Source organism: Hypanus sabinus, chromosome 7, assembly GCF_030144855.1.
Source record: "Hypanus sabinus isolate sHypSab1 chromosome 7, sHypSab1.hap1, whole genome shotgun sequence".
In the NCBI taxonomy this organism is placed as follows: Eukaryota; Metazoa; Chordata; class Chondrichthyes; order Myliobatiformes; family Dasyatidae; genus Hypanus; species Hypanus sabinus.
The window spans coordinates 63,192,120-63,219,395 of NC_082712.1; the positions used below are offsets into that span (position 1 = coordinate 63,192,120).

A 27,276-nucleotide genomic window follows, 5' to 3' on the forward strand; every position below is an offset into this window, starting at 1 on the left:
AACAATGAAGATACCGGTAAGTATGGCACACATCTCTATTACCCTATCCACTTGTGTTGGCACTTTCAGGGTGCTATGGGTTTGGACTCCAAGATCCCTTTCTACAGCCCTGCTCCTAAGGGTCCTGCTATATACTGTATGTCTTCCTCTTACATTTGACCTCCCAAAATACAATATCTCACAATTGTCCACATTAAATACCATCTGACGTTTCTCTGCTTGTATTCCTAACAGTATACTTTGACAAACTTCTCTTACTTCATCAGTATTTTTGCATCATCTGCAAACTTACTAATCAGCCCACCTACGTTTCTGTCTATCCGCATTACCAGTCTGTCTTTTACAGATGATGGGATCTGTAGAAATGTTTCCTTTTATTATAGATTGGTCCTGTTGGAAAAGAAACATGCACACCACAGTATGTAATGGCAGATTTGTGTTTTGATATAAGATTGTTCACCTGAAGTATTAGCACTATTTTTCTCTCTAGTGATGATGCTCCCTGACCAGAGTATCTTCTGTCTTTGGTTCCATGTTAGATTGTGCTGACCTAAATTTGAAACAATTCTTTCCTATTAAACCATAGAAAAATAGGCATGTGTGTTATCTTCTCCAAATGTTTCCTTGTTCTATCCATGCAATATTTGTATTCACGTGTTTAAAATCTACTCTAGTAGGTTAAGAATGCATAGGAATGCAGGAATGTGACAACTGCAGTGGAATGCGGCCTTTAAATATAAGGAATGTTTTTATACATAAGTGGCAAAACGTTAATTATTAATACTGACTCAACAGATTTAACTTCATAAAAAACTTCCAAAATTGAGTTGTGTGCAGTCAGGAGGTTTTAACACCCCCAAAAGCTTCCTTGTATGAGTCATACTACATAATTAAAGCATCTCAGCTTTGACAATTATTTTGCATCTTATCCAAATATTAGGAAGACATTTGCATTGAGCGTGATTAATCTCTTTTCTAGTCATTTAAAACAGTGTAAAACATGCAAGTTTTTTTTTAATTTGCCTTGTTCTAATTTTCACACGGATCACATGCAGACAGATGGGCATAGTGGTCAGCACGGACATTGTGAACCAGGTTCAGGAACAGTTGCTAACCGTCAATCTTCAGGCTCTTGATCCAAAGGGGATAACTTCACTCAATTTCACTTACCCCATCGCTGAAATGTTCCCACAACCAATGGACCCATTTTCAAGGACTCTTCACCTCATGTTCCCGCTATCTATTGCTTATTTATTTTATTTTTTTTCTTTTTGTAGTTGCACAGTTTATTGTTTTTTGCACACTGGCTGTACTCACAGTTCTTTCCCAAGTCTTTCATTGATTCTATTATGGTTATTGGATTTATTGAGTATGCCCACAAGAAAATGAATCTCAGGATTGTATATGCTAACATATATGTACTTTGATGATAAATTTACATTGAAAAGGCTCATTCCTATGCTTTACTGTTCCATGTTTTAAGTAAAAGATTTTTGTTTGTGTAATCAAAAAGAAGAAAGTTGTTGCTTCCATGAACACACCTGATCTTACTGAGTGCTGACCTCACTTGGATGCTTAATAAGTTAACATAAAAAATAACATTTTACTTATCTTTTTCTGCTTTAATGTTTTCTCGCTTTAAGATGTTATTGTTCTGATGTGCAGTGACCACTGCTGCAGCCATTTTGAAAGTAGTAAAATCTCATAAACAGCAATGAAATAAATGGCTAGTTCATTCTTTGATGACGTTTAAAGAACAAATGCTAACTTGGGCTTCAGAACCCTGCTGATTCTGAAATGGTGTCATGTGTACTGTACTGAATCACCAGATTAGGCAGCAAAGTTCTCTCCTTGACCTGAACAATGTTACCAGTTACATTGCCTGCTGCAATACTGCACTAAACTATCACCCTATGTTGGTGCTAATTTGAACAGAGATATAAGATGGAGATAGAGCTTCAACATTTCACCAAGACATCTGATAGCATGCACCTATGCAGATGTCGGGCTTGACTTCACTCACATTTGATCCAGAATAATATTACCTAAATGTGGATAGTGTTTACAGTAAAGTTGTCTATCTACTCAAAGCCAGACACTCAAGCTGGCAGAAGGAGGAACTTGAATCATTTTGGTCTGGTTTTGAGTTTGGATCATACACATACAGTAATAATGTGCTTGCCTCCCTTCCAGTGTGACCCTCTTTTAGTTAAAATGCATCAGTATCTCCTCTGAAGTCATGTGCATTGTACACCTTTACAGTCCTGATAACAGTCAAACGCTGCAAACTCAATGTTACAGGTTCTGCCAGTTTGTCAAGTTGTAATGAAGAGTCATTCACCTGCAACCTTAACCATACATTCTTCACAGAAGTTGGCTGACATGCTGTGGTTTAAGGCATTTCCTTTTGGTTGAGAGTGTTTTTTAAAAATGCTATATTTGATCCTTTAAAACAAAATTAGAATTTCAACTCCTAGCAAAAAGTAAATTCTTTTTTAAGTAACACAAATTAGTTTGTAACATGTGGAAGTCTCAAAAATGATAAGGATTCTTCATTCAAACTGTTATATTAGTATTTTTCAAACACTACCTTAGATCATAGTAACCAAAATGCAGACATGGAGCTATACTGTTCAAGAACCGAAAGGAAGAAAAACAATGTATAGATAGTCTGAGAAATGCTGGGGAAGCATATAGCAATAAATAATTCCTTACACTGGAACCAGTCTAGTTCTAATGACTGTTAGAGAGAATAATGATTGTGAAATACAGGGTAAGTCCTTCATTCTAATTTTGCAGAACATTTTTCATTTATGTAGAGGAAAAGGACTTGATCATGAGGGAGGAGATTTGAATGGCATTTTTCTTTTTTGTAATTTATTTTTTTATTGAAGTTCATCATCAAACAAACATTTCCATAAGATGTATTTCAGACATTGTACATATATATCATATAATCATATATATCACAAATCTCCACAAAGCAACATCAACCTGTTTAAAGGAATTGGCAATGCTTCACAATGGTAGGAAAGTAGTACAATCATGCAAGATTATAATTCATATGACATTTGCTTACATATCAATTGTAAAACTTCAACAATGTTCAATACAATTAATAAAAATGATAAATATCATGAAAAGTTTCAACATACCTTTCAAAGTTAATTTAATATTTTAACAGATAAACACTTTAGCATACATTTTGTTGGTTAACTCTCAATTTACACTGCATAACCATCACATTTAAATTAATCAAATCAAAACTGAAGTTTTTAAAAATTGTTCTAAAAGAATCTGAGGCGAGTCTGCCCATCAGTTCTTCCAGGAACTTTTTCAATTGCAAGTCTTCTTTTCTTCACTTCTGGTAGAATTCTGCATTTCAATTCTAATAATTGGAAAAACAAAACAGGGCTGAAAATTATGCCAAATGGTACCAAAACATAAATGGTTACTCTGCACTTCAGCACTGATATTAATCTATTACAAAGTAAAAAGTTCACAACCAGTCTACACCTTAAATACACCAGTAACCCCTCATTCACTTGCAGCAATTAGAACATAGAACAGTACAGCCCAAAATATCGGTGCTAACTATGACGCCAATTAAAACTGGTCCCATCTAACTGAAGATGGTCCTTATTCCTTGCCTGTTTATGTGCATCTCTAAATGCCCCTTAAATGTTACTATCATACCTACTTTCACCACCTCTCCTGGAAGGCTGTTCCAGACATTTTACACCCTGTGTAAAAACAAAACTTGTTTTGCAATTATCCTTTCCCCTTTCAGCTTCCCTCCTCTCACTTTAAAGCATTGCCAATCTAGGAAAAATGTTCTGAACAGCTACCCTGTGTATGCACTGCATAATCTCTCAGGCCGATGTGCCAGAGGAAATTATCCAAGTTTGTCCAACTTCTTATAGCTAACACATTTTAATCCAAGCAGCTTTCTTGTGAACTTTTGCATCTGCTGCAAAGCCTCCACATGCATCCTGTAATACATGAACAGAACTAAACACAATACTCTACATATGGCCTAATCAAAATTTTATACAGCTGCAACATAACTTCCCACTTTTGTTTTCAATGCCCCAGCCAATAAAAGCAAATATGGTGTATGCCCTATCTTATCATATTATCTACTTGTGTTGCCAAGATACAACTCTACATGCTTACTTCTAGAAGTCTTTCCATTTACTTTATACATACCTTTCTCAATAAGTTGAGATAGATGCCATCAGGCCCAAGGCACTTAGAAACATAGAAAACCTACAGCACAATACAGGCCCACAAAACTGTGCCAAACACATTCCTACCTTAGAAATTTCTAGGCCTTCTATTCTACTAAGCTCCATGTACCTGTCTAAAAGCTTCTTAAAAGACCCTATCGTATCAGCCTCCACCACCGTTGCTGGCAGCCCATTCCATGCACTCACCACTCTGAGTAAAAAAAACTTACCCCTGACATCTCTGTACCTACCCAGCACCTTAAACCTGTGTCCTCCTGTGGCAGCCATTTCAGCCCTGGGAAAAAGCCTCTGACTATCCACGCGATCAATGCCTCTCATCATCACCTCAATACTTTTCTAAAGACCTAACATCTTCCCCTTCATTTCAATATGCCATCAAATATCAGCATATACCTCCTTGATGTCACTAGACTCCACTTCCTTCAATCCAAGGCTCACAGTTAATACCTCACCCATTTCTTCTGATGCCAGGCATAAATTTCCTCCTTAGTGTTCTTGCCCTCTTCCTAGCTACCCTCTTACATTTACTGTAAGTATAAAAATCTTTGGGTTCCCTCTTACCCAGTCAAAAAGCCAGATTTGATTTTACATTAACAATCTAACTTTGTTCTCTATCATTTAACAGCTTGAGGTGTTCCAGAGTTTGGAGTTGCATTCTGGCATTGTTCTGTAAAGAGTTTCTGTACATCCTCCCCGTGGAATGCATGGGTTTTCCCTCGGTGCTGTGGTTTCCTCTCACAGTCCAAAGACATACCAGGTTGCTTAACTGGTCACTGTAAATCGTCCCGTGATTAGTTTAGGATTAATTGGGGGGTTGTGAGGTTGCTGAGGTGGTATGGCTCAAAGGGCTGGAAGAGTCTACTCTGCGCTGTATCGCTAAATAAAAATAAATTCGGTGTAAATCTCCTCTGCACTTTCTCTTTAGTATCCACATCCTTCCTGTAAAGGGGTGACCAGAACTGAACACAGTACTCCATGTGGGGTCTAACTAAGGTTTTATATAGCTGCAACATTACCTCAGGGCTCTTGAACTCAATCCCATGATTGATGAAGGCCAACACACCATACGCCTTCTTAACCACAGAGTCAACCTGTGCAGCAGCTTTGAGAGTCCTATGGACGCGGACCCCAAGATCTCACTGATCCTCCACACTGCCAAAAGTCTTTAATCTTGGTTGCTTCAAAATTATTTATTTTTTCAATGTGCTATCAAAAATATGACATGTGCCAAATATTTTCTATTCCTAAATCTATCAGACTGTAAAAATAGAATAGACATCATAACATTTATAGCATAGGACTTGATTAATGAAGATCAATATTTTGCAGAAGTACTTTGAACTAACAATTATACAGTATATAAGCACGGAATAAAATTCGTGTTTTTTTTGTTTTGTAATGGAAATTGCTTTTCATTCCCAGTAAGATTGGTGCATGGAAATAAATATTCTACTGTTTTATCATTATGACTAGGTCTCTATTTTATGTAATCTTGAATGCCTTTAATATTCACAGTCAATTTCTCAAAAGTCTAGATCTTGACTGGCTATTTTTACTTCAAACTTAGAACAGAGAACAGCATAATGCAGGAGCAAATCCTGTGCCCATTGTTAGACAAATCTTTTCATCAGCTTTGAATTGTGGGCTGAATTTCTCAAGTGATAATAGGTGAGCTCCAGATGTGGTTTTCAAGATTTTCTAACAGATTTGGACAGATAGTTGAGTGGATAGATATAATCTCTTTAAAGATTTAAAATTCTTTTTTATTTCCAATAAAACTGTCCTTATTGCTACTTAATAAGAAGGAACAGAGTAATTCAATGAGTTCTGAAATGACAATCAGCATGACGGGTCATTCGTTGGTGATGCAGTGCGAGGTTTTAAAAGAGTGTCTTTCAGCTTTTTTTCTCTTTGGATGACAATCAGCATGGGGCCAATAAAAAGAAAGGAGGTGTAAACAGAGCAGCCATTGTATGAGTGGAGCTTTGTTAACGAGGTCTGGCTTTGGCTCAACAGGTTTAAGCAAGAACAGGCTTGGGCAAGCACAGGCCAAGGTTCTAAGTAAGTAAGGGAGTAAGAAAATTTATGGTAGTATATAGCTAGTGCGCTGAGAATGGATCCAGAGGTAGTGGTATGTTCCTTGTGTGAGATGTGGGAAATTTAAGAGATTTCCTGTCTCCCTGACAACTACATCTGCAGTTCCTTAGAGACTGTGTTAAAGAACTGGAGTGGTAGCTCAATGACCTTTGGCTTGTACAGGAAAATGAAGAGGTGATAGATAGGAGTTACAGGGAGGTCGTTGCCCCTAAGTTGCAGGAGACAAGTCCTTGAGTGACTATCAGGAGAGGGGAAAGGACTAGGCAGCCAGTGCAGACTGAAGTGGTTGGGAAGATGCTGGAGTCTGTTATTAAGGATGAGGTTCTGAGGTACTTTGAGGCACATGATAAAAAGGTCAGAGTCAGCATGGTTTCTTTGAGGGGAAATGTTGCCTGACAAATCTGTTGGAATTCTTTGAGGAAATAACAGGCAGGATAGGCAAAGGAGAGTCAGTGGATGTTATTACTTGGATTTCAGAAGGCCTTTGACAAGGTCCCACACATGAGGCTACTTAACAAAATAAGACCATAAGACATAGGAGCAGAATTGGGCCATCTGGCCCATCAAGTCTGTTCCGCCATTCAATCATGGCTGATCCTTTTTTCTACCTCCTCCTCCTCAATCCCAGTTCCCAGCCTTCTTCCTGTAACCTTTGATGCCATGTCTATCAATCTCTGCCTTAAATACACCCAACAACCTGGCCTTCACAGCTGCATGTGGCAACGAATTCCACAAATTCACTTCCCTTTGGCTAAAGAAATTTCTCCGCATCTCTGTTTTGAAAGGGTGCCTTTCTATCCTGAGGGTGTGCCCTCTTGTCCTGGACTCTCCCACCATGGGAAACATCCTTACCAAATCTACTCTGTCTAGATCTTTCAACATTCAAAAGGCTTCAATTAGATCCACCCTGATCCTGATTTCCAGTGAATATAGACCCAGACCCATCAAACATACCTCGTATGATAACCCTTTCATTCCTGGAATCATCCCCGTGAACCTCCTCTGGATCCTCTCCAATGCCAGCACATCTTTTCTAAGATGAGGGGCCCAAAATTGTACACAATACTCAAGTTGAGACCTCACCAGTGCCTTATAAAGCCTCAGCATTACATCCTTGCTCTTGAATTCCAGACCTTGTGAAATGAATACTGTTATGAATGAGCCACAAATCTGAGGGGCCGAAGGGTACAAAGTAGCCCCCTCCTTTTTGAGAATCGCAAGATCGTTATTAATTCGGGTCTGGGACCCAGGAAATGAGAGAGACACGCAGGATCCTCAAGGGTTGAAATGTGTCCTGGGCCTCCAAAAGACAAAGCCACGGATAACGGCCATTGTCTCTGGGAGACGGAATTGTGTATTGAGTGCTGTACTATTCATTGAAGCCCTCAGGGAATGACCAAAGTGGGCAGGTTGAGGGATGGCACCATCCCAACCTGATTGACATCTGAGACCCCGTGAGTAAGGATAAAAGAGGATCTGGGGAACAACCCCTTTAGACGCACCAGGAGAAACACTAGAAATCCCGTGACAGTGTTTAATAGCGACAGCCGGTGGGGCCCACGTGCGTCCTCTCCCATTGCCTGGGATTGGCGGGACTGACCACGGAAGAACAGCTTAGCTAAAAGGAAAAGGACACCAACGACATTTCGAAGGATCGACATCATAAAAAAGGAAACTCCGGCAAGTTCCAAAATCTCTCTCTCTTGACTCCAACCAAAGGCTGCAGCCTGAATGAACTAAAGTGACTTTTATATTTCCATCGGACAATACATTATCCCCTAGACAACGATAGAGCTATTTATTATTGATTATTGTTATACCCGCACCTTTTTGATCTAGTATTGACGATGTATAGTATCTATATGTTTGCATTGATATTATTTTTGTGTATTTTTACCAATAAATACTGTTAAAATAGTACCATCAGACTTCAATGGACCTCTCTATCTTTGCTGGTAAGTGACCCAGTTACAGGGTACGTAACAATACTAACATGGCATTTGCCTTCCTCACCACTGACTCAACCTGCAAGTTAACCTTTAGGGTGTTCTGCACAAGGACTCTTAAGTCCCTGTGCATCTCAGATTCTTGGATTTTCTCCCTTTTTAGTAAATAGTCCACACGTTTATTTCTACTGTCAAAGTGCATGGTCATTTTCCAACATTGTATTTCATTTGCCACTTTCTTTCCCATTCTCCTAATCTGTCTATGTCCTTCTGCATCCTACCTGTTTCCTCAACACTATCTGCTCCTCCACCAAACTTCGTATCATCTACAAACTTGACAACAAAACCATCTATTCCATCATCTAAACCATTTATATACAGGGTAAAAAGTAGTCCCAACTCCAACCACTGTAGAATACCACAAGTCATTTGCAGCCAACCAGAAAAGGATCCTTTTATTCCCACTCGCTGCCTCCTACCAATCAGCCAATGCTCTAACCGTTAATAACCAATGGTCTTATGGGAAAGGTATTAGAATGGATTGAAGATTGGCTGACTGGCAGAAGGCAAACAGTGGGAATAAAGGGGGCCCTTCCTGGTTGGGTGCCGGCAGTTAGTGGTGTACTCCAGGGGTTGGTGTTGGGACTGCTTCGTTTCACATTATACATTAATGATTTAGATGAAGGAATTGATGGCTTGTGGCTATGTTTGCAGATGATACAAAGAAAGGTGGAAGGACAGGTAGTGTTGAGGAAGCAGGGGGTCTGTTGAAGGACTTAAATAGATTGGGGGAATGGGCAAAGAAGTGGCAGATGGAATATAGTCTAAGGAATGTATGTTCATGCACTTTGGCAGAAGGAATAAAGGCATAGACAGTTTTGTAAATGGGGAAAAACAAAAATCAGAGGCTTAGAGGGACTTTGGTGCCCTCATACAAGATTCTCTAAAGGCTAACTTGCAGCTGAGTTGGTGATAAGGAAGGCAAATGCAATGTTAGCATTAATTTTGAGAGGGCTAGAGTACAAAAGCAAGGATGTAATGCTGAGGCTTTAAGGCATTGCTCCAACTGTGCTTGGTGTATTGTGAGCAGTTTTGGGTTCCTTATCTAAGAATGGATGTACTGCCATTGGAGAGAGCCCAGAGAAGGTTCACGAAAATGATTCCAAGAATTAAAGGATTAACATAAGAAGAGCATTTGATGGCTCTGGGCCTGTACTCACTGGAGTTTCGAAGAACGAGAGGTTGGATCTCATTGAAACCTATTGAATATTGAAAAAAAACAGGATAGAGTGAATGTGGAAAGGATGTTCCCTATAGTGGGGAGAGTCTAGGACCAGTAGATGCAGCCTCAGAATTGAGGAACATGCATTTAGAACAGAGATGAGGTGAAATTTCTTTAGCCAGAGGGTGGTGAATCTGTGGAATTCTTAGTTACAGACTGCCGTGCAGGCAAACTATTGGATATATTTAAGGTGGAGGTTGATAGTTTTTTTTTGTATTAATCAGAGTGTCAAGGGTTATCGGAAAAGGCAGAGAATGGGGTTGAAATGGATAATAAATCAGCCATGATGGAATTGCAGACAGACTTGATGGGCCAAACGGGCCTAATTCTGCTCCTAGGTCTTATGATCTTATGAATCTTTTTATCTGCCAGGAAATCAATGAACCCCCTTGAATATACAGCTAGTGGTTAATATTGGACATTCTACCCTAAAACTCTACCCTAAAAATTCAAAAATTTAGAAAATTCTAAAATTCTAAGCTTCCAATAACATTACATGTGTCTTAACCACAGACTCTGAGCAACATTGTCTGCTGTAAATAATGAGCTGTGAAATATTTTCATAAGGCAGCATTGTGGTTTCTTAAATGCAAAGTATGAAATTTAAATATGTGTTTGCATAGTATGGACATCACCGTTCAAAGCCACTATTAAGTTTGACATTAGCATGTACTGTATGTCTGGCAATATCAAAAAAATGAAGAAACAGGAGATTGACAGCTCTCGCTCTGAGTTTGAAACCTAATTATTAAACTCTAGTTCTCAGGGTCTGTATTGGTAGGGGACAATAGGCATTACTATGGTTGCATATATGAATCCAGGATGGTGATATATTGATATATACCCTGGTGTTGTGGTAAAGGATATCACTGGGGTAGAAGGGTAAATAGCCAGAATTTATAGTCCATATCTGTAACCATAACAGGTAGAAAAAAAAATGGGATCCATCAGGGATGCGTTAAGGAGTTTTAGGAAGGAGTTTGTAAGAATGAGAGACTATCTCAGTCCTGGACCACTTGAACAACAGCAATACCTAATATTAGGCTGATACTTATTGATTACAGCTCACCATTCAACACAATCACCTCCTCAATACTAACCAATACACTTCAAAACTTGGGCCTCTGTACTTCCTCTGCAACTGGATCCTTGGCTTCCTCAGCAAGAGACCACAGTCAGTGTGGATCTACAGTAAATAACATATTGTAGCGGTGTGCTGCACGCAGTGCTAAAATAACGACACGGAGTCTGTAAACTGCAATTAAAGATGATTTTATTCGAACTTCACAACCTTGCTTTAAAGCCTCCCTCATCCCGCCCTCCCCGGGTGCGGATGCTGTAAGGGACACGTACTCACAAACCCCCGCAGGCTTTTTCCCTTTGTTGCGGACCTGGCCTTTGTGCCGGCGTGCTGGTTATTTGTGAGCTGGTTCGAGTGCGCTAGGAAGTGGGTCGCCACATAACCCCCCCCCCCAGAACCGGTGATACACCCCCCCAATGTCCACAGTCTGGGCCAGACACGGTTTGGGAGGTAGGCCTCTGCGCCGCGGTGCCGGAAACTCGACCAATTGCACCAGGTCCACATGGGCCTGTTTGAGTCAGTCCACCGTGAAAACCTCCTCTCTCCCCCAACGTCCAGCATGAATGTGAACCCGTTGTTCCTGAGCACCGTAAACGGCCCCTCGTAGAGCCGTTGCAGCGGTGGCCGATGCTCACCCCTTCATACTGTTATGATCCTGGCCCCCTCCTTTGTGAGAATCGCAAGAGCACCCATTGAGGGGGGGGGGGGGTCAGTAGACCCAGGAAGTGAGAGAGAGAGAGAAATGTGAAAAATTGCACGTCCCACCAGGGATACAGAATAAGATGCCAGCAACTATTGTCTCATGGAGACCACGTGAAAAGCCCTCGGGCAAGGTGGGCTGGTTGAGAGAGAGATTGCATCATCCCAACCTGATTGACACCTGCGACCCAGTGAGGAAGTATAAAGGAGAGTCTCAGGGGGACAGCCCCTCAGACGCACCCAGAAGACACGAGAGTGTTCCCGCAGCAGCGGGAAGCCATTCTGAAGGAAGCCACGTGCGTTAGATTCCGGGATCGGAATCTGTGGCTGGAATCACAGAAAACCGCTTTTAACTACCATCGGGGAGAGGAAACCAACGCTCCCCCGATTTCACGGAAGATTCATCGAGACTCGGCAAGTTCTTTCTCTTCTCCCCCAATCTCTCTCTCTCAGTCGCCCCACGCAAAACCCAGCGATTTTAAAAGGGCTGAGGCCTGCAGACTTTCAGAGTGACTTTTATATTTTCCAACGGACAATCTATTAACCCCTAGACACCAGCAGAGCTCACTTCTTAATGATGATTATTACTATACCCGCGCTTTAGATTGAATGTTGACGATGTGCACTATCTGAATGTATGTATTAACCCTACTTTTGTGTCCCTTTATAAATAAAAACGTTTGAAAATAGTGACAACAGACTTCAACAGACCTCTCTATCTTTGCTGGTAAGTTATCCAGTTACGGGATACGTAACAATACAAACACAAACTTACAGTTCTGCAGGTCTTTGGGTATGCAGGTCGGGCTCTGCCCATGCTGCAAAGTGGGTATGGGGGCCAGGTCACCGAGCCTCTCACGTAGTCTGCCCAGGACTGCTGCGGGTTCTTCCTCATGCCCCCTTGGGGCTGGTATGAACTCCCCGGGGACGACCAGGGGTGCGCCGTACACCAACTCAGCCGACAAGGCGTGCAGATCATCTTTGGGCGCCGTGTGGATGTCAAGTAGGACCCAGGGAAGCTCGTCTGCCCAGTTAGCTCCTCGCAGGCGGGCCATGAGAGCCGACTTTAGGTGACGGTGGAAACGCTCCACTAGTCCGTTCGACTGTGGGTGGTAGGCAGTGGTGTGGTGCATCTGAGTCCCCAAAAGGCTGTCCAAAGCTGACCACAGGCTGGAGGTGAACTGGGTGCCTCTGTCGGAGGTAATGTGGGCCGGTACACCAAAGTGGGACACCCAGGTGACGATCAGTGCCCGGGCGCAAGATTCGGAGGTGGTGTCGGTGAGCGGAATCGGCTCTGGCCGTCTTGTGAACCGGTCCACAATAGTGAGGAGGTGCCGCGCTCTGCGCGACACTGGCAGGGGGCCCACAATATCCACATGTGGTCGAAACGCCGGTGGGTGGGGTGGAACTGCTGTGGCAGAGCTTTGGTGTGCCGCTGCACCTTGGCCATCTGGCAGTGCATGCATGTTCTGGCCCATTCACTGACCTGTCCGTGCCAAACAAACCTGCTGGAGACCATCCGGACAACCGTCCGGATGGAGGGGTGCGCCCAGTTATGAATGGAGTTGAAAACGCGTCGCTGCCAAGGTGCCGGGACGACGGGATGGGGCTGGCCAGTGGCGACGTCACAGAGTAGGGTTCTCTCACCTGGGCCTACAGGGAGGTCCTGGAGCTGCAAACCAGAGACTGTGGTTCTCCTCGTCTGCCTGCTGCGCCTCTGCCAGCGCCTCAAAGTCTACTCCTTGGGAAAGGGCATGAATGTTAGGGCGAGAGAGCGCATCCGCCATGACATTGTCCTTACCCAAGACATGCCGGACATCTGTCGTGTATTCAGAGATGTAGGACAGATGGCGCTGCTGGCGGGATGACCAGGGATCGGACACCTTCGTGAACGTAAAGGTAAGCGGTTTGTGGTCCGTGAACGCGGTGAAGGGCCGACCTTCTAAGAAGTACCTGAAATGCCGGATTGCCAGGTATAGTGCCAACAGTTCCCGGTCGAAAGCTCTGTATTTGAGCTCGGGTGGCTGCAGGTGTTTGCTGAAAACGCCAGGGGTTGCCAGCGACCTGCGATAAGCTGCTCCAGTACCCCACCAACTGCCGTGTTAAATGCGGCCACTGTGAGGGCGGTAGGGATGTCCATTCTGGGGTGCACTAGAATCGCGGCATTCGCCAAGGCTTACTTCATTTGAATGAAAGCGGCGGCGGATCCCTCGTCCCAGGTAATGTCCTTGCCTGGACCCGACATCAGGGTGAACAGGGTGCACATGATTCGGGCAGCTGAAGGGAGGAAGCAGTGGTAGAAATTGACCATACCTACAAACTCCTGAAGGCCTTTGATCGTGGTGGGTCGGGGGAAATGGCGGACCGCATCTACCTTAGTGGGCAGAGGGGTTGCCCCGTCTTTAGTAATCCTGTGGCCCAGGAAGTCAATGGTGTTGAGCCCGAACTGGCATTTGGCCAAGTTGATTGTTAGACCGTATTCACTCAGTCGGGCATAGAGTTGACAGAGGTGGGACAGATGCTCCTGACGACTGTTGTTGGCTATGAGGATGTCGTCCAATTAGATGAAAGCAAAGTCCAGGTCGCGTCCCACCGCGTCCATTAACCGCTGGAACGTCTGTGTGGCATTCTTCAGGCCAAACGGCATGCGTTGGAACTCGAAAAGGCCGAACGGGGTGATGAGAGCCGTTTTGGGGACATCGTCCGGATGCATCAGGATTTGATGGTATCCTCGGACGAGGTCTATCTTGGAGAAGATCCGTGCGCCGTGCAGGTTTGCTGCAAAGTCCTGAATGTGTGGCACAGGGTAGCGGTCCAGTGTGGTAACCTCGTCCAGCCTGCGGTAGTCGCTGCATGGTCTCCAGCCCCCCGTCGCTTTGGGCACCATGTGCAGGGGGGAGGCCCATGGGCTGTCGGACCGCCGGATGATCCCCAATTCCTTCATCCTCTTGAACTCCTCCTTCACCAGTCGGAGCTTGTCTGGGGGAAGCCGCCGAGCACGGGCGTGGAGAGGTGGTACCTGGGTCGGGATGTGGTGCTGTACGCCGTGTCGGGGCATGGCTGCCGTGAACTGCGGTGCCAGAACTGATGGGAAATCTGCCAGGACCCTGGTGAAGTCATCGTCGGACAGCGTGATGGAGCCGAGGTGAGGGGTTGGCAACTGGGCTGCACCCAGGGAGAACATCTGAAAGGTCTCGGCGTGGACCAGTCTCTTCCTGGGCAGGTCGACCTGTAGGCTGTGAGCCTGCAAAAAATCCGCACCCAGAAGCGGTTGGGCTACGGCGGCCAGTGTGAAGTCCCATGTGAACTGGCTGGAGCTGAACTGTAGCTGCACCGTACGGGTGCCATAGGTCCTTACTGTGCTGCCGTTCACAGCCCTCGGGGGGGACCCGGTGCCCTGTTGCGGGTGTCATAACTCGTTGGAGGTAAGACGCTGATCTCGGCACCAGTGTCGACCAAAAAACGGCATCCCGACCACTGGTCCCACACATACAGGAGGCTATCCCAATGGCCAGCCACCATAGCCATCAACGGCAGCTGGCCCTGGCGTTTTCCGGGAACTGGCAGGGCGGGCAACAACAGCGGGTTTCTGTGCCCCACCGCTGGTGGTAGAAACACCATTGTTTGTTGGGCTCCCCACCCCTGCCTCTGGGGTTAGCAGGCTCTGCAGCCGGGCCTGGACTGGTTTGCTGCTGGGAGCGTGGCCTGGTGATCTGTGCAATGGGTACCCCACTCACCTTCTTGGCGTTCCACAGCAAGCCTGCCTGGGCTGCCACCTTCCGAGGGTCACTAAAATCCGCGTTGGACAGCAGCAGGCGTATGTCCTCGGGCAGCTGCTCCAGGAATGCCTGCTCAAACATGAGGCAGGGTGTGAATCCGCCGGCCAGAGACAACATCTCATTCATTAAAGCTGATGGAGGTCTGTCTCCCAAGCCATCCAGGTGCAGTAAACAGGCAGCTCGCTCACGCCGTGAGAGTCTGAAAGTCCTTATGAGCAGGACTTTGAATTCCCTGTACTTGCCGTCCGCTGGGGGAGACTGTATGAACTCCGCAACCTGGGCCACTGTGTCCTGGTCGAGGGAGCTCATCATGTAGTAGTAACGAGTGTCCTCTGAGGTTATCTGCTGAACGTGGAATTGGGCTTCTGCTTGCTGGAACCATAGGTGAGGTTGCAGCGTCCAGAAGCTTGGCAGTTTCAACGAAACCGCATGAACAGATGCGGCGTCGGTCATCTCCGGTCCAAAAATCGTTTGGACCGTTGGGGTCACCAATTGTAGCGGTGTGCTACATGCAGCGCTAAAGTAACGCCACGGAGTCGGTAAACTGCAATTAAAGATGACTTTATTCGAACTTCACAGCCTTGCTTTAAAGCCTCCCTCATCCCACCCTCCCCGGGCGCGGATGCTGTAAGGGACACGTACTCAAAAACCCCTACAGACTTTTTCCCTTTGTTGCGGACCTGGCCTTTGTGCCGGCGCGCTGGCTATTTGTGAGCTGGTTCGAGTGCGCTAGGAAGTGGGTTGTCACAATATCCTCCTTTCTGACAATTAACTCAGGTGAAACTCAAGGATGCATGCCTAACCCACTGCTCTACTCTGTGTACATGATTGTGTGGCTAGACACAGTATGAATAATGTCTATAAGTTCACTGATGACACATACACTGTTGGCAGAATTGCAAATGGTAATGAGGAGGTGCAGAAGAGCGAGACAGATCGGCTGGTTGAGTGGTATCACAATAACAACCTCACACTCAATGTCAGTAAGACCAGTGAATTGATTGTGGACTTCAGGAAGGAGAAGTTGAAGGAACACATATACCAATCCTCATTGCAGGGTCAGCAGTGGAAACTGCGAACATTTCAAATTCCTGGGTATCAACATCTCTAAGAATCTGGCCTGGGCCCAACACATTGATTCAATCATGAAGGAGGCATGCTAGCAGCTGTAATCCATCAGTAGTTTGAGAAGATTCGGTATATCACCAAAGACTTCAGTAAATGTCTACAGATGTACCATACAGAGCATTCTAACTGGATGCATTACTGTCTGGTATGGAGGGGCCACTGCACAGGATTGGAAAAAACTGAGGAAGGCTGTAAACTCAGCCATCTCCGTCACTGGCCTTAACCTCCCCACCATCAAGGACAGCTTCAAAAGGCAATGCCTCAAAAAAGTGGCATCCAATATTATGGACACATGCCACCCAAGGTTCGCCCACTTCTCATTACTACCATCTGAGAGGAGGGACACGAGTCTGAAGACACTTAACAATTTGGGAATAGCTTCTTCCACTTTGCTAAATTTATGAACAATCACTGAACTCATGAACATTACCTCACTATTCTTGCTCTCAATTTGTACCGCTTATATCACTTTATAAAATATATTTTTGTTGTAATTTATAGCATATTTTATGTATTGCACTGTACTGTTGCAACAAAACAACTATTTCACAACATTTGTCATTGATAATAAATTTAATTTTGTAATTTAATTTTCAGTTCTTACAGGGATTGACAAGGTGGATTTAGGGAAGGAGTTTCCCATGGCAGAGAAGTTTAGAACTGGGGAGTTATCAGTGGCTCACCACTAACTTTTCAATGGAAATAAGGATGAATAATAAATTTTGGCTTTGCCGGTAATACCCATTTCCTGAGAAAATAAATTTCAAAAATCTTTTGTGGAGCTTAATCAAAAGGCCACATGGAAAGCACCAATCACCCCTCTTCTATTTTATCATGCACATCTTCAAAACATTTAACTAAATTAGACACATGGATTCTTTTATTAAAGCCACTCTGGTTCAGCTCAAATTTACACAAATACTTAGCCATTCTTTTCTTAATGGTACAATCTACTAATTTCCCCACTACCAACAAGATGCGTTCTCTAATTTCTTCCTCTGACTCTTCTTGACCATTAGAGAGCTATTAGCAATTTTTCAAATCTATTTTGACGATTTCTGAACAACAAAGCTCCTTACGATGAGAACTAAAGCTGTTACAATCTTTTTGATTTATAGTGCCCTAATTCTCTTGTAGCAAAATCACCAGGAGATTTTATCTGTCTTAAGACTTATTAATTTCTTTATTAACATTTATTTTTACTGTGAAAATGCATGTTCTTTTCATGGATTAATTTTTAATTTCTTTTTAGCACTCATATTTTATGTTCATCTCCTTTGAGAAACATACATTTAATAAACTTCCCATCACCTTGCTTTTAATCATTATTATGTCTGTCTATCTTTAATAAGTCCACGGTTCCCCAGTTGTATTCATACTCTCAATCTAATCATAAAAAGACTGTTATTGTCAAAGATGTATTTACAGATCTGCATTTGTAAACATAATAATAGAGAATCTCCAATATCCTTATTTATTATGCAAGAACAAGAAAATTATGAAACCATTAGGGGGCTAAACCTTTAGTCGATTGGGTCTGGAACTCACTGTCTGAGGTAGAACCATTTTACATTTAAAGCTCTTCGGATGCATCCTTAATTACATTAAATATAAAGTGAAATCTAAGGGATATAAGGAGGGATCTTGCTGTATGATTCTTGTTAGGTCTCTGCACAATGGATTGCCCCCTATTCTGTGACTTTCTTTGCTGATTCTATTAATCACATTGCTCATATTTCTCCGTTCAATTTGAGATTTGCATGCACTTTTAACGATTTGATTTCAAGTCATGTACAGGTTAAACTGGATTTTTTTTAAAACTACAAAGCTTTCATACCTTTAAAGAAAAAAACTAAACACAACTTATTTATAATTTATTACTTTGTCATAGGACATTATAGTTTGTGAAGTTATTGTAATAATCTGCCCTACATCAAAAGCAGCCAGCATTAACTCAATAGGATTATTCAATATAATAATATTTCAATATAATAATTTTTCATATAATTTTTCAATATAATAATTTTTAATTTATTCTTCTTCGTGGACTCTTAGCTCCCAGTGGAGCTTAGGCCATTGATGACCTCCTGTCTCCATCATCTATTTTCCATTTATATGAACATTTAATTAAGAACAAACATTCCTCACTTATCCATGGAAAATAAAATATCATTACTTCGCAGGTGTGAAGTCTAGGGCCACATCACAAAACAGATTAAAGTTATTGAAATGAATTTTAAAAGCTATCTTACTTGAAAACAATGCAGGACAGTCCTGGGAGTAAGCCAAGCCTTTGATAGCATTGCAGTGGGCCTGTTGAACGGTGATTTTTTTGATATGCCTTTGTTAAAGAAGGATAGCTTGGAAATTTGGAAGAATGATAGGTGACATATGGAAATACAGAACTTATTTTAATATGGAACAATTCCAACTGGATCTTGCCGCACTGTTCAGAATACTTATAAATATATTTGCTAAGACTGAATTCAGAGTCTAATAACTGGTTCATACATGAGACCATTTCTGGTGACCTATCTATGTCAAATTTTCTGTTCGGAGGTGTGGTGAACTACATATATCTGTCGGACATGCCCCCCCCCCCCCCCCCCCGCTGACTGCTCCTGTGGCTCCTCCCACAGACCCCTGTATAAAGGCGATTGGAAGCACTGCTCCTCCCTCAGTCTCCAGGATGTTGTATGGTGGTCTCTTGCTGCTGACTGCTCTCTTCCAGCGAATAAAAGCCTAAATCTGGCCTCACGTCTCTGAGAGTTATTGATGGTGCATCAAGAGGCATGTCTTGAAAAAAATATTTCTTATATTAAGTATTAAGCCTTGCTCTTTTCTTGCTGCTGCCATCAGGTAGAAGGTACAAGTGCCTTAGGACTCGTACCACCAGGTTCAAGAACAGTTACTACCCCTCAACTATCAGCCTTTTGAAGAAAAGGGAAAAACTACACTCATGCTATTTCTAGTGTTTCTACAATTGGTGGTCTCACTTTAAGGAGTATTTATCTTGTTATTTTATGTTCTTTTATGTCATACTCATTAGTTATTGCTATTTATTTATATTTGTATTTGCACAATTTGTTGTGCGTTGACTTCTGTTCTACAGATTCGTTAAGTTTGCCTGTAGGAAAAAGAATCCTAGGATTGTTATGTGGTGATATGTATGTACACTGATAATAAATTTTAGTTTTTGAACTTTGAAGCCACAGAATGATGTGTGCCTGGATGTCCAGGAGTGGTGATAGAGACTGACACAATAGAGACACAATTCTTAGATACTGTAGGTATGTGGATATAAGAAAAATGGATTAAGGGCTGTGTACGAGGGAACGGAGTAGGGCCAAAGGGCCTCAACTGCACTGTACTTTGTATTAGGCTCATTAGACGTTGTTGTTGTTCAGTTGTTAAGTCAAGTCCAGCTCTTCATGACATTATGGAATAATAATATGGACCCTATTGTGAACCATTGGGTTTTCATGGGAAGATAAGGCAGTAGATTGCCAGGCCTTCCTTCCGCGCAGACACTGCTGCTGCTCAGCCTGGGTTTGAACTCAGGACCATCTGCCTTGAAGTCCAGTGCTGATGCCACTACACTACCACCTGCTTAGAGCTATGAAATAGCTCTATGAATATTCCATGAAGCTTTCTCATTTTGGTTAAAACTTTAAAGATATAGAAATTTCAGTTAATGATAAAAATGAAAGGAAAATTAAAAGTAATGTTTTTTTTTAAAGATAGTCACATTTTGCTTTAAAGAGTACATCAAAGTTAGCATCTGGCATAAACGTAAATGAGTAGTTACCTGGTGAACTTGCTGAATGTGGAAAAAATGCTTCAGTATCTGAAAAAGATTCTTCCATACTATTAGAAAGAGACCTTGTCCATTCATTCATAGTTGTTGCTATGTACTGTCTTTTCTGTCCTTTTCTAACAGATTCTTGATTGAAGGTATGCTCTTCCCCAATATCATTGAAAAAATCATTTACTTTATGGTGAAAATAAACATTGTTACAAATGTCAGGTTTGTCAAAACTAAGCGAGTCATGATCTGTAAATTCAGGTCTACCACTTGGCAACTGTTCATGGTTAGTCCCTTTAGCTCTGTTCTGGTGACAGAAAGGTTCATTGAATGTGTAAAACGAATCATCCAAATGTTTTTTAGATGAGAATGGGAAAACATGATTAGAGCTCATGGGATGATAAGTCTCGGTCAATTCCTTATGCGTTGTTACAAAGTTATTAGACTTGCCATTCAACCCATGGGGAAGAACACCCATATCTTGCTGAGAAAAGAAGCCATACTGTGAATTATTGCCTGTATCTTGTAGACTTTTCTCAAACTTGTTTTCTGCCATCTGTGTGTACCCACCCATGTAAATACAATCCACTGGAGGTACACCAGTCTTTTTAAAATAAATGTCAGTATCCACAAGATTTGAGTTATTCTCTGATACTAAATGACTCAGTGGATCAAATAATTTATTGCTCAGCGAACCTAACTGATGAGTGCTTGCAAGTGGAAGAATGTTCCTAGAGCTGGCACAGTTTGTGTGTTCTACCTCATCATTATTTTGCAAATTTTCAAAACAATGATATAGGTCAACTTCCTCACTCACCAGGTTTACTGACATTTCCCTGCTTTCTGACTGCCTGCAGTTATTCAACCAGTAGCTTGGTGACTTGGTAGTTGTGCTGGCTTTGAAAACTGGACTTAAGTTCAGAGGTGGTGCATCCAAGGAAATGTTACCAGATTTCCACAGATCCCTTGCTCCATGAATACTAGTCATTTTCAGACCTTCTGATTCTTTAGGACTCTCTTTGGTGGAGTAGATATTCTTCACCATTTCATTGTCTGGGTAAAACTGATGGTTAGCCATTTCAGATGTGGAAGAGCTAAAGCATAACACATTTTGTTCAGAAGATTTTCTTGTTTCCTGGGATGAGCTAAGATGATGTAATGCAGTAATCTCACTGAAAAGCTAGAATAACAATTGTCATTACAAAAACTCAACAAAGAATGGGTATCATGAAATTAAAATATAAAATTAAACCATAATCACAATATATGCTTTGTGGTCTTTCATTGGTTTTGTAATAGTACTATTCATATATTTTAATTTAAAATTTAGTATGATTATATTTTCAAAAACATGTTATATTCAAAATAGTAAAAGATCACAAGCATCAAAAAATAGCCTATGTAATTTCAATAATCTTGACTCTTTCTATAGGAAGATTATTTTTCTGAAAAATAAGGAATACTTTGAGTATTAGTATTAACAGCACTTATCATACCCCCTAATAGTTCATGCTTGTAAAATAAAACATCAAAACTGCCAAGCTATTATAGGCTGCAGTAAGGTATTGTACGTGTACAATGCTGCAAGTTCCAAACATTTTAAATTCATTCATAGGCCACGGACATTGCAGGCCTATATTTTCTCCCTATCCGCCTTGGGCTCAAGGAAGTCTCCATGGGTGTCTCTTTGAACAATTGTTATCTCTGTGGAATGGTACTCTCACAATGTTCTTTGGGAGAAAATTCTATTAAATATCTTTTGTGATCTAGGTGGTAGAGGTTACAGGGTTGCGAGGAAATCTTGGTTAATTGCAGCAGTGTATTATGTAGATAGTAAGCCCTGCAACCACAACGGACTAAGCAAATGTTTAAAATGGTGATGGATATTTTGTGGAGAATAACCTAACCTCTGCAGAATATCCAGATTTTAAATTACTCTTGTAGCCTCAAGATAGAATTCTAGGCCTAACCATTTTGGCTGCTTCCCCAATGACTTTCCTTCCATCATAAGCACAGACCTGGGATGTTAATGGTAAGTGCACAATATTCAATTCCTTCACAACTCCTCAAAGTAGCTGATTCCTGCATGCAACAGACCAGATAACATTCAAATATAGGCTTCAAACATTTGCATTACACATGTGGCAGGCAGTGACGATCTCTAATTTCAATGAGTCTAACTATCTAACTCTGACATCCAATGGCATTACTTTGCTAAGTCATTCCTATTTACATCCTGGTAAACACAATTGACCAGAAACTCAGATGGAAATATTTCAAATACTGTGGCTACAAGAGCATGTTAGAGGCTGGTTGTCCTGTACTGGGTGACTCATCATATTCCAAATTCTTTCCACTATCCACAATGCAAAACTAAAGAGTTCAATGTGTAACACACAAATGCTGGAGGAATTTAGCAGATCTCGTAGCATTTATGGAGGGGAATAAAGAGCCAATGTTTTGGGCCAAGACCCTTCATTGAGACTCGTCCTGAAACACTGTCTCTTTATTCCTCTGGAATAAAGCTGATGTTACTCTGGATTTCCTGTACCTGCCAAATCTTCTGTGTGATATGCTCCTCACTTGCCTGGCTATGTTCAGCTTCAACAACATTTAAAAGCTTCAAAGCAAATCCACAATATAACTTGCTTGATTGGTACCTCATCCACCATACCATTTATCTACATCACTGGAGCACCGTGGGAGTAGTGTGCATTGTCAAGGCTACCTGGACAGCTTCTCCCAATCATATAATCTCTCCTATTAAGACTAATACAAGCAGCAGCCATTTGGGAACACCATCACCTGTAGGTTCCACTCCAAGTCACACAGCAATCTAAACTGGAATTCTTTACTTTAATATATTGACCCATTGTCATTCTTACTGGGTGCAACGTAGTCCTGAATGCTCTTCTCACAGCAGTGTGGGAATACCATCAGAAGTACTGCAGCAGTTTAAGTACAGCTTTGCTAAGGGCAACCAAACAGATCCATAAATTTAACAATAATTTCTAGTTAATAATGTCTGCCTCTTCACTGCTGATGTTGAAGGATTTGGCAATGGTAATGCCATTATATGTCATAGGACCATAAGTTGAAGTTCAAGTTGAATTATTATTCAACCATACAGGAATACAGCCAAACAAAACAGCATTCCTCTAGGGCCAAAGAGTACACAGTATTCAAGACAGCAAGCAAACATACAGTCATGAAAAAAATATAGCCCAGGTCCCTGAGTGCCATGTCCTGCAAACTGATGGTGCAGTTCCTGCCAATCTGCAGACAAAAGCACACACACAATCCAGCTTGCCATTCCACTGATCAAACACTGGAGGGCAGCATTGTGGGGTGATGCCAGCCCCCAATCGAGCATGGATTTTGTGCTTCACCACCTCCGGTGTCTCCTCTCCTGGACTGCAGCAGCAGGCAAGCCCACGGCTTGAGACCTAGTAGTTGCTACAACTGAGGCCACACAGCTACCTTGCCATCTGCTATGCCAACAAACAAGGGGAAAGGGCCTGTAACATCTAACATTATCAATGACATTGGAGCAGAATTAGACCATTTGGCCCATTGAATCTGCTCTGTCATTAGATCATTGCTGATCCATTTCCCTCTCAACCCCATTCTCCAGCCTTCTCCCTGTAACCTTTCACGCCGTGACTGATCAAGAATTTATCAAACTCTGCCTTAAATACACTCAATAGTGTGGCTTCCACAGCTACCTGTGGCAACAAATTCCCCACATTCACCAACCCTTGGCTAAAGAAATTCTTTCTCATCTCCATTCAAAATGTACACCCCTCTGTTCTGAGATTCAGCCCTCTGGTCCTAGACTGCCCCTCTATAGGAAACATCCTCTCCACATCCACTCTATCTAGGCTTTTCAACATTTGATGTTACAATGAGATTCTACCCCCTTTATTCTTCTAAATTCCAGCGAGTATAGACCAAGAGCCATCAAACACTCTTCATATGATAACCCTTTCGATCCCGGAATCATTTTTGTGAACCTCCCTTGATCCCTCTCCAATGTCATAAACACCCTGTCTTAAATAAGGGGCCAAAACTGCTCACAATACTCGAAGTGAGACCTTGCCAGTGCCTTATAAAACCTCACCATTATATCCTCGTTTATATTTTAGTTCTTTTAAAGTGAATGCTAATATTTCATTTGCCTTTCTCACCACTGCACGAGGACTCCCAAGTTCCTATGCACCTCAGATGTTTGAATTTTCTCTCTGTTTAGAAAAGTATATGCTTTTACTCCTTCTACCAAAGTGCATGACCATACATTTCCTGACACTGTATTCCATTGGCCACTTGTCCTGTTCTCCTAATCTGTCCAAGTCCTTCTGCATCCTCCCTGCTTCCTCAACACTACCAGCCCCTGCACCTATCTTTGTATCATCTGTAAACTTGGCCACAAATCTACCAATTCCATCATCCAGCATAAACAGAAGAGGTCAGCGTAAACAGTAAGCTGCAGAGCATTGTAAACTTAGTCAGCTCCATCGTGAGGACTAGCCTCTGTAGTGTCCAGGAATCTTCAAGGAGCAATGCTGCGAAAAGGTGGCTTCCAACATTAAGGATCATCACCCAGGTCATGCCCTGTTCTCACTGCTACCATCAGAAAGGACGTATAGAAGCCTGAAGGCACACATTCAACAATTCAGGAACAGCTTCTTCCTCTCTGCCATCCAATTTCTGAATGGACATTGAACCCATTAACACTACCTCATGATGAAGGGTCTCGGCCCGAAACTTCAACCGTGCTTCTTCCTACAGATGCTGCCTGACCTGGCCTGCTGCGTTCCACAAGCATTCTGTGTGTGTTGCAACACTACCTCACTACTTGTTTTATTTCCATTTTTGCACTACATTTTTAACTATTATACATATATTTACAGTAATTCAGTTTTTTCTCAATTGTATGTATTACATTGTGCTGCTGCCACAAATTGAACAAATTTTACAACATATGTAGGTGATATTAAACCTGATTCTGAAATGTCACTGCCACATAATACGACAAGTCTGAATATTGTCTAGCCCATACTGTGTAAGTGTATAAACCATTTCACTATCTCAAAAATTGCCGGAAATTGAGCACTGGAATCATAATATTGAAGTTCCGCCTGTGTACAGTACTGCTTTCGTCAACATCTTCTGGATAGATCATGAAGCCATCTATTTCACTTATGTTTGTTTTTCATCTTGGATGTGAACCTGGAAATGATGGAGCTTGCAAGTTGCTCTTTGGAGATTGTTTGGGTGTTCCAGTGCTCTGCAGTCTCCAAGAGGATTCTAGAAGGCAGAGTCAGCCTGCACGAACCTCATGGCGGGCAGCCTGCAGGCTGATGTTTGACTCCATTTCGCCAATTCCATTGTTTGCTGATTAAAATGACGAGGGAGACTGAAACATCGAGGCAAAGGTGGAAGCTTGGACATCATTTGGGTGCTTAAGTGCTCTGCAGTCTGAGAGGATTCTGGGAGACAGAACAGTGTGCATGAACTTCATGGGAGAAGGCTGTGGGACGGGGCACAAGCCACTATTGACTCCATTTCACTGCTTAAAACAATGAGGGAAATTGAAGCAGCAAGACAAGTGCAGAAGGTGAGAGTCAGCTGCCTGTCTTTTGAGGGAAAGGTCTGCTGTTGGACCTAGAAAATGTTCCCCAGATTCCTGCATTTTGAATGTGTTCAGTCTTATAGTTTTTTGTATTTTTTTTCGTCTGATCTTTCTTCTTTTATTTGTGGGGGGAAGGAGATTTGGGGGTCGATGTGCCTGTTCTGTTTTTGTTCGTTTTTTGTGTGGGGAGGGGGATTTGGGAGTTGATGATCATGCTGTCTTTCTTTTCTTTCTTGGTTTCATGACTACCCGAAGAAGATGATTTTCAAGTTGTATACTTTGATAATAAATGAACCTCTGGCCATGAACATGTCTACTTTTGATTTTAGGATGTAACCAAGTCAGCCTAAGATGGTACAGCTTAGGACATGACCCTTGCAAATTCTCACATCAAACTTATCCAACAACCAATCCCCTTTAGCAGAGTAATACCTTAAATGGATTTGAGATTTCATTTGACATATTAATCTAGTTCAGAAAGATATTAATATATATTTAGAGGGATTTTATGGTATCTGTTGGAAGACTTTCTGAAGGCTTTCAGACCATCATGCAAATAAAGCCTATTCCAAAATTCACTAAGGTTTCAAGCAAGCCTTAACAGACTGCAAAGAGCCTTGCAGTCTTAATACTACTGAATTATGTATTTTCCAGAAATGGTTTATAATTCTGCATCAACAATGTCATCATCAGAGACAAACATTTTTATGCAGGCAAATCACTACTTAATTTGCCTTGTGATAAATCAGTTTTCAAAATCATGGTCATCATGAATGACGATGGGACTCAAATTTACATCTGAACCATTCCACTGCAGTGGAGCTACAAATCGCTCATTTAACATCGATTTTTGGCTTGTTTAACATAACGTCCTCCATCTGGAGAGCAGTAAGATCACAGCCTGCATCTTCAGTCCTGAATGTCAATCTTGTACTCTTATGTGCAATTCTAAAAACATGTTGGATCTCTAGATAAGACTCATCACAATTTTCACTTGGAGAGAAGAAGAAACCTGACAGGAGGATATTTTGCCCCACAATCTTTACTTCCTACTAAATCAGCATACTGGACTAGTGACCTCTTATCAGATATCGTAAAATGTATTTATTACATTTCTGTAATATTATTACTTTTTGCCTTTATCTCATCTTATCCAATGGTGAAATCCATGTCACCGATGGGAAATGCTTCCTTTTTCACTTGACCAACAGCTCATCCTCACAAGTCTTAGCTCCTCAAAAGTCACCTAGTCGATCAACATCTGGTTATTAAACTCATTCTATCACATTTCCAAAGCTCTGACTTCAAAATGTGATTTTTCTTTAAATTGGTTAAGTTCGTAAGAAGAAACAAATTCCCTCTTTAACATTCTTTCTATTTACTTTGGTTTATTGGTGATAAACCATAAGCTTGGATCATTTCTAATTGTTAAGACAGATGACAGTAGCTAGACTGATCATAATGAAAATCACAATATTGCAGTATTATGTCTGTGTCTGTATAATGTGTTCCAATACATTTTTAATACCCTCCATCACATGCTATCTTAAATTTGGCCTCTTGCAATGAGACAGGTA

General features: G+C 42.1%; 1 protein-coding gene across 1 annotated transcript in view; it reads right to left on the minus strand.

The window, feature by feature from the left end:
- Positions 1–2,894: 2,894 nt before the first annotated feature.
- The window catches only part of LOC132396851 (protein shortage in chiasmata 1 ortholog), a 145,144-nt gene continuing 120,762 nt past the window's right edge, over positions 2,895–27,276 (minus strand). Inside the window, exons 21-22 of the mRNA XM_059974832.1 lie at positions 20,071–21,247; positions 2,895–3,388 (exon numbers count right to left, since the gene is read on the minus strand). Of these exons, the coding sequence (XP_059830815.1) occupies positions 3,288–3,388; positions 20,071–21,247 (1,278 nt within the window). The 3' untranslated portion in view covers positions 2,895–3,287. The remainder of the gene's footprint in view (positions 3,389–20,070; positions 21,248–27,276) is intronic.